This window comes from Nannospalax galili, unplaced genomic scaffold, assembly GCF_000622305.1.
Source record: "Nannospalax galili isolate Female #2095 unplaced genomic scaffold, S.galili_v1.0 scaffold85, whole genome shotgun sequence".
NCBI lineage: Eukaryota > Metazoa > Chordata > Mammalia > Rodentia > Spalacidae > Nannospalax > Nannospalax galili.
This window is the reverse complement of record NW_008358866.1, coordinates 6,903,758-6,919,075: the sequence shown is the minus strand read 5'-3', so window position 1 is coordinate 6,919,075 and position 15,318 is coordinate 6,903,758. Positions and strand designations below refer to the sequence as shown.

The window sequence follows — 15,318 nt, the reverse complement described above, 5'->3', positions numbered from 1 at the left end:
CTCACCACGTTATTCTTATTTTACTCTTTTTGCAGCATGCTGGTGAGAGCCTATCGGTGCCTGGAATTTTGTTACTATGGCACCACACCCTTACTGCTCCCAGTGTGGGCTGTGGACCAGCAGCATGAGATCACCTGAGAGTTTGTGAGAAAAGCAAAATCTCAGGCCCCACCTCAGACCTGCTATATCAAATCTCATTTTGACCAGATCCCCATGAGAGCACATCCACATTAAAGCTTGGCACACACTGTCCTAGAATAGAAGATCATACAAGTACCCCCAGGGGCTGAAACTCCTCCACAACCACCTACATTGAAGACCTGGTAATGACCTTCAGCATCTCATAATCATTTTCCAAAGAAGGTAATTGAGGGAACCTAGAAAAATCAGGGTGCAAGACAAAACACAAGGAGACACACTAGTCTGCTCAGTCCTACCGTTTCACAAGATAAAACTGAATGACCTTGAAAAATACAATACACTGCCAATCACAAATAAATATGGATTCGCAGCTTTGCAGCAGACTTCACAACTTCCAGATGAGCAAATGCATCAGGATCTAAGCTAAGTGCTGCCTCTTGTCACCACCAACCTTTACCATAAACAGCACAAGTTCCATCAGTGAGTTAAGAAAACAGGGGCTAGAAATATGATTCAGGGGTTGAGTTGCAGAAGACCCAGCTTTGTAATTCCAGTTCCAGGGGGTCAAATATACTCTTCTGGACTCTACAGCTCACTATACACATATGATGCACATCATACATGCAGGCAAAACACTCATACACATAAAATAAAAATAAATATTTTTTTAAAATATCGAGTCAGCCTACTGTTTGGTTGCTTGAACATGCTACATGTGAATTGCTATTTGGGATCTTTCCTCATATAATTAGGTTTTCTAACAAAGGAAACTTCTATACATACCTGTGAATATTCTTGTCCAGATTCATAACTCTTTTTTGGGACCACTTTAGGTAACTGCTAGTGTAATGCAATGCCTTTTCCAGACAGTAGAAAGATTACAACCTCAATTAATGTGGGCCAGCAGTAACCACTAGTCATATGCAGCTAAGAAGCACCTGCAATATGGTTGGTCCACACTGAGATGGGTTAGAACAAAAGATACAGCAGCTATTTGAAGACTCGGGGGGAAAAACAAATAACATCAAAGTACCTAAAAGAATAATTTCTATTATTTATTTTAGGCCATTACACCACTTTTGATATTTAGGGTAAAGAATATGTAGGGTTACCAGAACAACTTTAGTGATACAGTGCCTGTGCGAGACTCTGGGGTCGATCCCCATCGCTGAAGAAGAAGAAAAAAAATAAATTTATCTGTTTCTTTTATTTTTAAACGTGACTAATAGAAAAAAAAAAGAATTAAATGTCACCTGCATTGTATTTCTAGTTGACAGTGATGGTCTGGAAGCTCATCAGAATCATATCAACCTTCAGTTCAAGAAACTGGTGAGCTGTTCAATGTTAGCAGTCTCCTTAGTAGCAGAGCCCTTTCTGAAACATCAGCATGGGGGTCCCTGAATTCATTCACAAAGGAGAAAGAGACTAAGCATTTAATAAAAATAAAGCAAGCAGAGGGGCTGACAGCCCGAGTGCACTCACAGGGACGCCCAGCTCTCTCTCACAGTCTAGGAATGCAGGAGTGGAAAAGACAAACAAATTCCACTGACAAGAGCCAATCATCATGCCCTTGCCTAAGCCTTCCTTTCAAATGGCTGCACTTTCCCATCTCTAAGTAAGTAAAAGTACAATCTCAACACAGGCTCACTTCAGGAAAGCAACTCCAGGTGGGAATCACAGTCAGAAGCTGATAGTATTGACTTGAGGAGTGGAACTATAGCTTAAAAGTAGCACACAGTTCTTCCAAGATACAAAGAAAAACAGAAAAGCTTTCCTGAGATTAAAAAGTCGATTGAAAAATGATTTTTTAATAGTAAGATCTTGGAGCTGGAGAGATGGCTCAGCGGTTAAGAACACTGGTTGTTCTTGCAGAAGACCCAGGTTCGAATCAGTGTCTTGTGAATGAAACCCAGAAGCCAAATGTCTGCTTTACCACCAGCCACTCCTGCTTACAGAGGCATCCTTGAATTGATTCATTTGAGCCATTGATAGAATCTATGGTTTTAAGAGAGCAGAGCAGTTTGTTATAGACGTAAACATCACTGGCAGATGGGATAGCAAGAGTGAGACAGGGACACTCTGAGAGGACCCCTCAACAGTACCATGGCCAGCTGACCACGGCACACACATGGAATCCAAATATTTATGAGACTGAGGCAGGAGGATCATGAATCTGAGGCCAGCCTGTGTTACATAGCAAGTGTTAGTACAGCCTGGGCTACATAGAGAAACCCAGTCCCAAACAAGTCAAGATAAAACAAAACAAAACAGTACCATTATCAACAATAATTCTGTTCACTGAGGCTTCTTTTGAGACCAATGGAATAGAACCAGCAGAAGTCCCCTTGGCATATTCTTAGAACAAGAATTTAGGAATTAAGAATTCAGGCGTGATATTCTCATTGAATCTACAAAACCTGGGTTTGAATCTCAGCACCTACATGGCAGCTAACAACTGTCAGTAACTCCAGTCCCAGGGGATCCAACAGCCTCTTCTGACCTCCACAGGCATTGCATGACACAGGTGCACTTACCTACATTGCAGGCAATACATGAATACTCATAAAATAAAAATAATAAAATATTTTTTTTTTAAATAGTAAGATCTTCACGCATATCAGATTTAAAACACTGGAAAGTGCTGGGTCAGAGTCAGTTCAGGAAGAAGGCTATAAATTGGAAGCCAGCAAAATACAAGCCATCTCTAAACTAGGCAGATTCCTCTCATTCCTGTCACTTAGGAAATCTGGAGCCATGCCAACACACTGCTTCAGCAGCCTGCTGGGGGATGGGAAGGAGAAGGGAAACGCCTGGGCAGCTGGCTTTTGTCACAAAGCCTTCTCCCTTAGGCTTATAATGAATTTCCTAGACATGATATAAGACAATGCTTTACAATGATTAGTACAACAAAAATATTCAAGGTGTAAAAGGCCAGTAAATACATGAATTAAATCTGATACAAATAGTAAAATGTGATATTCTACTCATTTTTCAATTCTTTTCATTAGACTAACTCAACATGTCTACATGGAAGAAAAAGAAACTAAGATACTAAGGGTTCACTACACACACACACGCACACACACACACACACACACACACACACACAAAGAGCTTCACTAATTGTTAAGATGTGCTGGAGCCTGGTGGCAGTTCAGACGCAGCACCCTAACTCAAGGTACTAGAACCCAGGAGAGGCCTGGCAGCCATCAGTGCAGGTGGAGAAGCAACTAGGATCCTAGTCACAAAGCTAGTAGGTATGGGAGCATGGGTGTGAACCCACAGTGAATACTGGACCTTCTCCTGAAGGGCTTCCTGTGGTCACAAAACTTTGCCCTGGTTTAGAACTCTCTCAGAAGCACCATATTTTCTCCCTTTTCATGGGGATGGCTGCTAGCCATTTCCCTTTTTTTTTTTCCTCTTAGCCAAACCGTTAATATTCCCAACATTGTTTGAACTATTGGCTCTTCAAGCAGCTCAAAGATTGTATCATATGCTTTCCAACCATGAAAAACTAAGTATTTGGAGCCATATACCTGAAACCCAGGAACACAGAACACAGAAAAGAAAATGCATTTCTCAAAATGGATGAATTAGTAAATGGCTCATATTGTCACTAATGTTATATAATATCAAGGAAATAATATCATTTTGAAACTCACATTACTAAGATCACACACTTCTAAACTGATGCGAAACAGAAGTCTTTCAAGCCTGACTTCCCTAGGTAAGGATGAGAGCACAGGATGCCTGGGTTTCAGACATAGCTCTACTATGAGAACATAAGGTTGGTGCCTGGGCACAGCATGCACCACCTGAGAGTGAGATTTCCTCCTCTATAAAACTCAGAGGAAAATATGAGTCCAATACCTCACAGAGTTGTCACAATAATTCACTGAAAAAAAAAAAAACCTGAAATTCCTTTGTAAACTCTGAAGCCCTATAAAATCTGTTATGAATATACAGTGATAATTTTGCTTGGTGTTAGACATAATGAGTTTCAGGGCCTCTGATGATGACAAAAAAGACAGCAGTCTGTCACTCTAATCTCACATATCAAGTAACTCAACCTTCCAGATAAAATCATCACTGGATTAGATGGCAGGAGCTGTGTTTTTAAAGGATCATGACCAATAACTAGCCCTGATTTAAATAAAAGGCTTGAAACTCCAGGAAGGCTTTACCACCACCTCAACAGCCTTGCTAATCACTTCTTCCTAGGATGGCTGAGGGGAGTGCTAATTGCTAGTCCCTGATCAAGTGTGAGATGGGGAAACTGGACCAGAAAATGACTTAAAATGAAATGACAAGCCCAGGGCTTAAGTGTTCTTTTTCAAAAGAGATTGGGAAGGGGGAGGAGGGACCTTTAAAAAATAATCCTAATACCTTAAAATTCCATGTTTGGAACACTTCAGGTTTTCACTTCAGATGTGGTATTTTCCTCTTATGTGATTGTCTTGGCAATATCCCACTCTGCCATCAACCTTTCAAAGCCATGCAACAACAAGTCTTTCAGAAAGAGCAAAATAACCAAAGGTATCCAAATCTGGCTACAGAAACAGCTGTCTCTTAAATTGGGGGGAGGGGTGCTTAACTCATTTGTTTAGTCAAGCTATGCCCTCACTGTATGCCAATGGGTGACTGAGAGCATCACCACAGAGCCACTCTCCATCCCCAGCAGAAATCTTAAGCCATGTGACATACTGTACTGTGAGTATTAAGCCTAAATATGTAACTGTTAGAGGAAAAATATTCGCACTATCACAAACTCTAGAAAAAAAAAAAGAAAATCAAGAAAAATCTAAAGAAAAAAACAACCCTTTTTTTTTACAGACATAGAAAGCAACTGAACTGAAAATGGCATATGATTACATTAATATGAAATCATGACTGCTCGTGACACAAAACCATAAATATGAGGGTAGAACACCAGAGTACAGAGGGGCAGAAACTCAGAAAAGAAGAGGCAAAGAGGGGTGTCGCTTACTGGCAGAGAGCTTGATTTACAAGCCCTGGATTCCTTCCTTAACACCACAAAATAATTGTGGTGAAAATAAATTTAAAAGAGACTTTTAAAAAGAAAGGACTTTTTGCACACTCAGATAATACTGTTTAAGTATGGGGCCCAGAGTAGAAACTTTGATCTAAGATAAGATAAGATGGGATGATAAGGAAGGAATTTCCTTACACAGGGGTAAATAAATAAACAGTATAAACTACTCAGAATGACAGGAAGTGCTTCCAGTAAAAACAGAATCTCCACAGTGTTTGCTTAGGGTGTTGGGAATAAGGATAATGCATCTCCCAGATCACCAAGAAGGTATTCTCCTCCCCTCACCCCCTCCCTATCTCCACTAACAGAAGCAACTGTAGACAAAAAACAGACCCAAGTAGAATTAACCCCAAAATACATACCCCTCAGGAATCACAACTCCTTTTTTCCTTTTTTTTTTTTCCGCAGCGGGGGAGGTGGTATTTAAAGACAGAGTCTCCCTGTAGCCCCAAATGGCTGAAACTGGTTATGTAGACTAGGCTAGTCTCTATCTCAGATTCTCCTACCTCTGCCTCCCTAGTGCTGGGAATTAAAGATGTGTGCCATCAGGTCCAGCATGGGGTCACAAATTTCTAATCCAATTATAAACTGGGACTTCTGGAAACAGTCACCAGATTAGATTATCAATTATTCTAAAGTTTCAATATTGACACAGAAAAGCCATAAACTCAACATGATGATACACACATTCACTGAGCTTTAAAAGCACCACCTACCTCACAGCCATTTTATGCTCTTTAAAAATGTAACCAATATTATTGTGAATTGTTTCCAAACAAACAGGAGCAAAAAAGCCCTAGGTACTGAGTTTCTGACAATGCAGAACATCTGGCGGGTGTTTTTTAATGAGATAAGAGAGTCCTTAAGGTAAAAGCTATGGAATTTATAGTAAGTATCTACTCTAAGTAGGAAAATCAGTTTGTTTACAGCTCTTTCATTTAGTACTCTGTTTCTCAATTAGTTCCACAGCCAAGGGCTCCTAATACACTCTCAGCATTAATTTGCAACTTTGAAAGTTACAATTCAACAGTAAATGTAACTCAATCATCATTCAGAGCAAGGAGCTTTCAACTTTCTTTTCAAAAGCCAACAACCCAGCAGGCCTTTCTCAGCTGCCGCGGAGCTGAGTGCCAAAGCCTGCCTATGTCAGGGCTTCGGAAACCTTCCATTCATGACCCCTTTTCCCAAGACAAATTTTTATTCAACCCTGCATTTATACATATAAAACAGGTATCCAAATCAAACATCCTGATAATAAATCACAAAGAATCTTATTTTAAAACAACTTTGGTGTGGGTGTTTGTGTGTGTGAATAAAATTTTACCATTAAAGAGGAAAACAAATGTGCATACTAACGAGATGAAAGTACTTATTTCTACATAATCAATCATAATTAATCAATATTTCAATCATAACTGTCAGTACTGAGAACACAAATCCGCTTAAATATGCAATATAAAAATGGCAGAAGTATATTTAGAGCCATTTCAGAAACTGCTAGAATTTCCATCCTAATCCCAAGTAAAATTCCTTAAATGGTTTTTCATGACTCTCAAGAGAACAACTCAAACAGCAATTTTTAAAATCAAACACTGAAAAACAGCACAATCCAGAGTGATACTAATTTGAAACTTACATGAAGATTGATGTTATGAAAACAGTCTTTGTTTCCTTTATGTAAACCATTGTGTTTACATAAGGGCAAAAAACTTTATGTATACAGTAAAAACACTGCAATTCAAAGCATACAGTAGGTAGTCTTGAATCTGACCCAAAGCACTGGCATTGCATGGCACAGTGGCATGTAGTACTTATGTTGTATGTTCAAAACCAAGGCTGCACAGTGAAGTTGTATCATGCAACAAGGGTGACTGTGGCCAAAAAGACTTTGAGTTCATATACATTTGATTTTGAATTAATTTTTGGTCATTGAGTATAACAAAACTTTTTGCTGTTACCAAATTTTTCACAAGAACCACATTCAATTAAGCAACCCCATGGGGAGTTGCAACCCATACATAGCTCAAGAAACTGAGGTCTAGATTATTCCTAGTTCAGAAAAATCACTAGCCCTGTGGTTCTCTGCTAATTGTTCATCAAGGATAATCAATTCTGATCTTTGTGAAATTCCTGTCACCAGAGGCACACTGTAGGTGTGAAATATGTGAACCTTGTTTCGTTATAAAATGTAATAGTGCTTACAAAGGACATAGCCTCCACCCACCAAAAAAAAAAAAAAAAAAACATCTGGCAGACATTCCTTGTCAGATCCAGTCAGCACAAGATCATCAAAGTTATGTGGGGTCACAGGATGGGAGCAGTAACAGAAACACCCTCAATTTGGACTTTACAGTCTGTTTCCTCATCTTTAAAATAAGGAGGTTCCTAAGATTAGATCGCTGGTGTCTGTGTTGAAGCTAGGCAGGAACTGTGTACCCTGAGCCTGTCCTCTAAGAGGTGAGAGCTCAGAAAAGTCACAGGCCCATCACACAAGTGTGATGGGTGCTGCTCTAGGAAGTGGCGGTGCCAGCCCTGTGCCAAGACCTTTTAAAGGACTTGCAAGCATTATCTTACTGCTCTGCACAACAACTTCTCCCAGCAGAGATTATTATCCTCACTGTATAGATAAAGGAAAGGAGGTTCCCAGAAGGCTTCAGAAGCTGAGGAAGATCAGAGGAAGATTCCATAGCATTGCCCCCAACCACCTAGACAACACCAGGGTTAAGAGCAGAGATATGGGTACCAATTCATGTATAAATCAAAAATAAATCTCAAAGTAAAATGCTTGGCCCAACTGGCTGCTAAATCTAATTCCTGTAACTATTCTCTACCGCACAGATCCCCCAAATGATAGTATATATCTCAATAAAAATTCACAAAACTGTGTCAGATTTCTAGCTAGCTATAAACACCACACTGGAATTATTGACACACTTGCTGGTCCACATACTTCTAAGACCAAAGGGTGCCAACTAAAAGATTTCGGCACAGGCAGCTTTTTCCTTTGGCATAAATTTTTTTAAATCCTCAAAACAGCCTCAAATAATGAAACATAACTGAGTTCTCTGACACAGTGTGCTTTAAAAATTCATCCACAGTACTAGGAAATGCATCCAAAGACCTTTTGGTTACAGAGGCTAAAATAATCAATACTTTATGTTCATTACCATTTTATACTAAAAAATACTCATCTGAAACCTAAGGAAAAAAACAGCTTTTATTTAAAAAATTGCAAGCATCAAAAGAAAAAAAACTGAAAAAAAAAAAAAAGAAAACTAGAAAAGAAAACATAAAAAATTTAATTTGCTGGGCTAGAGAGATGGCTCAGTGGTTAAGAGCACTGACTGCTCTTGAAGAAGATCGGGGTTGGATTCCCAGCACCCACATGGTGGCTATGAACCATTCTTAACTCCAGTTCCAGGGGAATCCAAAGTCCTCTTCTGACCTCCAAGGCACTGTACGACACGGGTACACTCATACACATAAAATAAAAATAATAAATAATTTTTTTTTCCAGTCTTTTTGAGACAGGGTCTCCCTGTAGCCCCAGCTGTCCTGGAACTCACTATGTAGACCAGGCTGGCCTTGAACTCACAGAGATCCACCTGCCTCTGCCTCCCGAGTGCTGGGATTAAAGGCGTGTGCCACATGCCCAGCAAATAAAATATTTTTAAAGATTTAATTTGCAAATAGCATGATTCTATACCAAGAAAAATTTTAAAAATATGAAAAATTCTGGAACCTATAGAGTTTAGCAAAAATACCAAAACACAAAAAATAAATTCATTGAAATTGGTAGTAGAAACAGTAAAAATTGTTCTTACTCTTAACTAGCAATTATGTACTAAAGGATGTCTCAAAAATAACATTAAAGGCAGACTATTTTAGAGTATCTAAGGTTAAGAGAGCCACAATCCTTTATGAAGAAATCTTTGCTATGTTTTAAACCTACAAACTATAGTCAATATTGCTTGAAATACTGAAAATAGGGGCTAGAGATCAGCTCAGATGTTAAGAGTGCAAGATGCTCTTGCAGAGGGTTAAGTTCAGTTTCCAGCACCCACATCAATCAGCTTACAATTGTCTTTAACTCCAGCTCTAGAGGATCTGATGCCCCTGACCTATGGGAGCACCTATACTCACGTATACATACCCCAAACAGACACAGATTCATACACATAATTAATACAAAAAATAAGATCTTTAAATTTTTGAAAATATTTTTTACTAAATATCATACTTTTTTCTAAATTTCCAGTATTTTATTTCATTTGTATTTTTTCACTTTCATTAATGAGCATGTAACATTTATGATGCAAAGATGCAATACTGTTAGAATTACTAGCAAAAATACAATTTTCAGATGCAATCTTTAGTTTTCAGGTTTGATCTTTAATCAAATACCTAGTTTGCTTAATCTGTTCATACATGCCAACTGGATTATGAGAAATGGGTTTAAAAGCATGAGGCACCTCAAACATCATTTAACCAAGACTAAGCACGCAGACACAGAGAAACAGGAAAAATCTGACTCAGTTTCATTTCTTCCTTGACATCCAAGATAAATGTAACTTCAAGAAAAAGAAGCTGACATCACAAATGGGACCAGGACATCGTCCAGGCCACCAACATCATAGAGAAGTGCCCAGTGGAAGTAGAAACTAGTTTAAGGCTTTCAAGTGAATGTTAAATTCTTGCCAGACAAACAGCAGGGAAGGGCTGGCAAATACATTCATTTTCAAAGTAAATATTAACTTAATGAGCCTACTGACCGGAAAACTGATTCTGCTCTCTTGAGATTTTCACTTCCCTACTCCTTCTCGTCAAAAAGAAAAAGAAAAAGAAAAAAATAAAATAAAAAAAAAAAATCCATGATTAAGGAACAACTCCTCCTACATCTGAGTCCAAGTCGTCTAGAGAAGAATCTGAAACCATTCTTTATGTGGGCGCCCTTGCATCTCAACTCAACTGGTGTTAAAGAAGACAGACACAGTAACTGAACCAATGTGCCCACCAGAGTGGGCAGGAGGACAGCAGGGAGCATAAGGAGGTCTGGGTCTGATTTCAGGCACTGGTCATCACACATCACAGGTCATCTCCCCCTCCTGCCTGCATCTTCTCCCTTCTTCCCCAGCCTGCACCAACCATGCACTTCAAAAGTAGTATGCAAAGGATGACACTAAAAAGTCTCTAGATTTACCAGACCCAGTGCCTGGCTTGTGAGCATTCAGGACAGAGGAAGCTCAGGGATGGATACTGTAACATTTACTGTAGATAAGACAGATCTGTCTGTTGCCACCCAATCCAAGTAGTGTTCAGAACAAAAGGGAAGCCTATCCAATGAAACTGGAACCAGAGGGAAGGCCAGAAGGGAGAAGAGAGAGAAAAAAATGGCTAGTCATTTTCTCAGCACCCACAATGAAATAAATAATAAGCAAAGTATTCAATGTCTTTCCTCTTTACCCGCTAAAATTTTTCATCTTTCTAAATGTAAATGCTACAAAAATATGTTTTTGTTTTTTCTATAGCTATAACCATCACAAAAATTCTAGCTGCCACAATATGAAATAAATATGAAGGTAAATTCCTTTTACATGCACAAGCTAATAATGCAAGTCTATATATTCAGGACTGGAAGAAAAATACATTCAATATTAACTATTCTGCCTGTTTGATGAGGGCAATTTACACCCACTCTAAGATGGTCTGACAATGCTTTCAGAACATGTCACTTAAAACACACACCAGCATCGCTCATCAAGTCTCCCAGCTTGACCCAATCTGTAGATCACACAGCTCCAACCCATAACCTTCCAAACCTCCACTGTCTTCAGAGCTCTAATGCCCAGGCATAAAAATTAAAGAAACGATTACTAAATCAGCAATAAATACAAACATAGTTTAAAATAAATTTGAAACTCAAATCTGAAATGTAAAGAGTAAATTAGGAAAGAGACCCATTTGATTTCACAAAAACTAATAAACCAAGTGCTCTCCAGCATCATCTTTATTAATATAACTATTTCATCTCTTCAGGCCTTGGGTTCCTCTCAGTTAAAATGGCTGTAACTTGACTGAAAAAAAAAAAAAAAAAAAATCCTATCTACTGCAGGAACCCTTTACCTAAGTATCATGCCTTGTCAGGAAAAACTGTTGAATTGCTAGGATAACATAGATAACAAACATAGATTGCCTCTCTCTGAGAACCTTGGGTCCTTTCCAGTCTATATGCCATATACTGCATGATATCTGTGAGGTATTTCTCCTGAGAGGCAGCCAAGTAAAATGCTGCTCTAGAGACCAGAGACCAATTCCAAACAATGTAGTTAGAGAACTACAAAATGCAAACCATGGTCAATGATTCAACCAAAAGTGCTGTCAGGTAATTAATGTCAGTCCTATAGGTTTTCAGATTTTTATCTTCTGATAATGACTAAGAAACTAATGCAAGTTATACTGCATTTGTATTTTGCAAAGTATATGATTGGTATGCCACAACTTGATACATCCACATGATCAACTGTAATCCACTTATTTCTCCCTACGACTGAAGCACCTTTGATTGCACATGTAACACATGTTTAGCCAGTCATGCAACCTCCTGGGGAAAGTTCTGAACTCAATTAAGACATCTGAGCACATGCCATATGGATGTTATCGAGTCTTTTGCACACCTGAACCCCAATACCTAATGACCCAAGGATCCTCATCTCTAAGACTAAAGAGTCTGCCTTTTTCAAGCGGAGAATCAAGCTTGGCAGGATGTTCTTCACCATACTCCCTGGAAAGCAGCACAAAGAGAGCCAGTACCTGACTGAAAATGAATGAGAACCCATAACACAAAAGGATTTGTAATTCATGCCTTGAATGACAGTTCCTAACACACAGCTTTACCTCATCCATTTTTATATCTTCTTTATCTACAACTCATTTAAATTAATGAAAATGTTTTCAATAAAATTTTAAAAATAGTAATTCACTCTAACCCTTCATGAAATAATGCTTACTTGATCCTTTGTTAAAAATTTCTGTATGACTCAATTAGTTTTTCTTTCGGTTAAAATATCTTGAACAGTTATTTGATATTAATAGGTGTACACTTGTAGTTATTTGATATTAATAGGTGTACACTTGTAGGATTAAGAACACCCCATTTTCAGTGTCAGACATCTCATCAAAGCTCAGACTGCATGGAACTGCAGCAATATCTACCTTCAACTTCTTTTCAATATTCAACAGGAGGTATTTTTTTATTGATTTTTATTTCCTATATGTATGAGCATTTCATCTGCATGTCTTTAAGTGCACCACATGCATGCAATATCCACAGAAGCCAGAAGAGGGTGTTGAATCCCTTGGACCTGGGGTTACAGACAGCTGTTAGCCACCATGTGGGGCTAGAAACTAAACGAGTTCTCTGCAAGAGCAGCCAGGGCTCTTACCTACTAAGTCATCCCTCCAGCCCCAGTAGTAGGCATTTTTTAAAGATGGCTCCCAATCATTTTTATCATCTGAACATTCCAAGACTCCCTGGGCTCTCTGTTTCTTCTTCAAGTCTCTTTCAATATTTAAAAGCATGTTTTCGGGGCTGGTTGTTCTGGCAGAAGACCGGGGTTCAAATCCCAGCACCCACATGGCAGCTAACAACTGTCCATAACTCTAGTTCCAGGGGATCCAACAGCCTCTTCTGACCTCCGCAAGCATTGCATGACAGGGGTGCACTTACCTAAATGCAGGCAATACACACATAGACATAAAATAAAAACAATAAAATATTTTTTTTAAAAAAAAAGCACGTTTTCTAAGGCTTTAAAAACACATTTTTAAATTTTTAAATTTTTTTTTAATTTTTATGTGTATGAGTGTTATGCCTATGTGTATAAGTGCACCCGTGTCATGCAATGCCTGCAGAAGACAGAAGAGGGTGTTGGACTCCCTGGAACTGGAATTATGGATGGTTGTTAGCTGCCATGTGGGTGCTGGGATTCGAACCCAGGTCTTTTGCAAGAACAACCAGTGCTCGTAACTGCTGAGCCATCTCTCCAGCCCCTAAAAACACATTTTTAAAAGCTGGATACCTGTAATCCCAGCACTCAGGAAGTTGATGCAGGAAGAATACTGAGTTCAAGGCCAGCCTGAGCTACACAGTTGAGTACCAGGCCAGCAGGTGCTACACACACAGCAAGACTGTCTCAAAAAAACAAAAAAGAGAAAAAAGTATTTTTATCACTGGGAAGTCAAATATGAACTTTCCTGAGAATAAAACTGCATATTGCTAAAGCATTTTTTCTATTTTGACCATAAAACTGTGTGTGTGTGTGTATATATATATGTCTCAATCATAGAATTTGAAGTAGGTATTTTAAAATATTTGAAGAAAAGTATCTCCTTATTTAAAATTATCCTGTAACAAATACTATGGCCATAGCCCCACATCATTCAGAAAAAAATGTTTAAGAAAATCCCCTGGGCATATATGCTTTTAAAAGGGGTAGTTAAATCCCAGGCATAATGGTACACACCTTTAATCCCAGCACTCGGGACACAGAGGCAGGCAGATCTCTGTGAAATCTAGGCAAGCCTAGTTTACACAGTGAGTTCTAAGCCAGTTGGGGTTATAGGGAGACCCTGTCTCAATTAACAACAACAAAAAGGGAGATTTATTAAAAAAAAAAAAGAAAAAAGATATTAAAAATAAATATTATTAAGGAAAAAACACACTGTTAAAACCAAATAATTGAAAGAATAACCAGAAACAACTTTATATGTTAAAAATAAAACTGACTCAGATAGGAAAAGTAGTATTTCAATTATTTTCATTAAATGGTGAAAGTATGCCTTCAGAAACTTAAAAACACTAGTATGTCTTTATGAAATTAAGCTTGCAAAATTGAGAGCAACTCCTGGTTCAAATGGTTTACAATTATGCCATTCGTAAATTTTATGTTTGAAAAGAAGAAAAAACACTTTTGTTTTGTCTATTAGCATTCTGTGAGTTCAAGGCCAGCCTGGTCTACATAGTGAGTTCCAGGACAGCTGTGGCTACAGGGAGACCCTGTCTCAAAAAGACCAAAAAAAAAAAAAAAAAAATTAAATGTAGACCACAGATTCGTGTCTTAGAAAACCCTGACATTCGCCATCTCCCACTTAGCTGACTTCAATTATCATTATGGTTGCTAATGGGAGACCATCCCAGCTCCAGCCACGTAACCTAGAGATCTATAAATCAGTTGCTAAAATTCCACTTGTTGAAAAAATCCTAAGAACTTAGGCAATACAGAAACTCTTCCTATATTAAAGGTCAGCTTTCCACAAATGAATTCACACACACAAATCAAGGCAAGTCAGGAAAGGAGCACTTACCCCTTATAGGAGAGACTTCCCACAGCCTGGTGAACCTGCTGGCAAGATGCTGGAAACAGAATGGTACTTGGGCTTTGATTTCTGTTAACGTCTTGTCAGAATGAGACATACGAAGGTGACTAATTCCCCTAAATGTCATACATTTCACATTTTGTGACATGTACTTCCTCTCTGACTCTTTACTGCACGACCTAGACATTCCAGCCACTGTCTGGGACTAGACATAATTATGGTCATTATGTCTACCATAATTAGGGAGATGGTAAATCTGATCAAACATTTTTAGAATGAAAATCCCAAAACAGAAACTTTTCTTTTTATTTTTTATTATTTTTATTTTTTATGTGTATGAGTGCATTGCCTGCATCTATGTGAGTGCATCCATGTCGTGCAATGCCACAGAGGTCAGAAGAGGGCTTCGGATTCCCCTGGAACTGGAGTTAAGGATGGTTCATAGCCGCCATGTGGGTGCTGGGATCAAACCCGGGTCCTCTGCAAGAACAGTCAATGCTCTTAACGACTGAGCCATCTCTCCAGCCCCCACAAAACAGAAAGTTTTAAGCATCCAAAAGCTTAAACTAAATTTCCAGCAATAGAATTGAAAAACTGAGGTTTTTCTTTCAACTCATCCAAGAAGTCAAGCTTGAAATACAATGACTTGCTAGATTTTTGCCGTAGTCAAGGAATAGTCTGTGGATTCCTGTAGCTCACAGCATCTAAGGTAGGTGACCACACTGAAAAACCAAACAAGATAATGCAAA

At 38.6% G+C, this 15,318-nt stretch overlaps 1 protein-coding gene across 5 annotated transcripts in view; it reads right to left on the bottom strand.

Moving 5' to 3' along the window:
* The window catches only part of Cdk14 (cyclin dependent kinase 14), a 633,917-nt gene that overhangs the window by 603,054 nt on the left and 15,545 nt on the right, over positions 1-15,318 (bottom strand). Inside the window, exon 1 of one of the 5 annotated variants that reach the window (XM_029558329.1) lies at positions 14,558-14,663. The exons of 3 other annotated variants lie outside the window; for them this stretch is intronic. Coding sequence is in view for 1 of the 2 variants with exons in the window: in XM_029558328.1 (XP_029414188.1) it covers positions 1,395-1,400 (6 nt within the window). In the remaining variant the exon portion in view is untranslated. Of the gene's footprint in view, positions 1-1,394; positions 1,509-14,557; positions 14,664-15,318 lie in introns of those variants that run through there. One more of the 5 variants, XM_029558328.1, reaches the window with a different exon arrangement.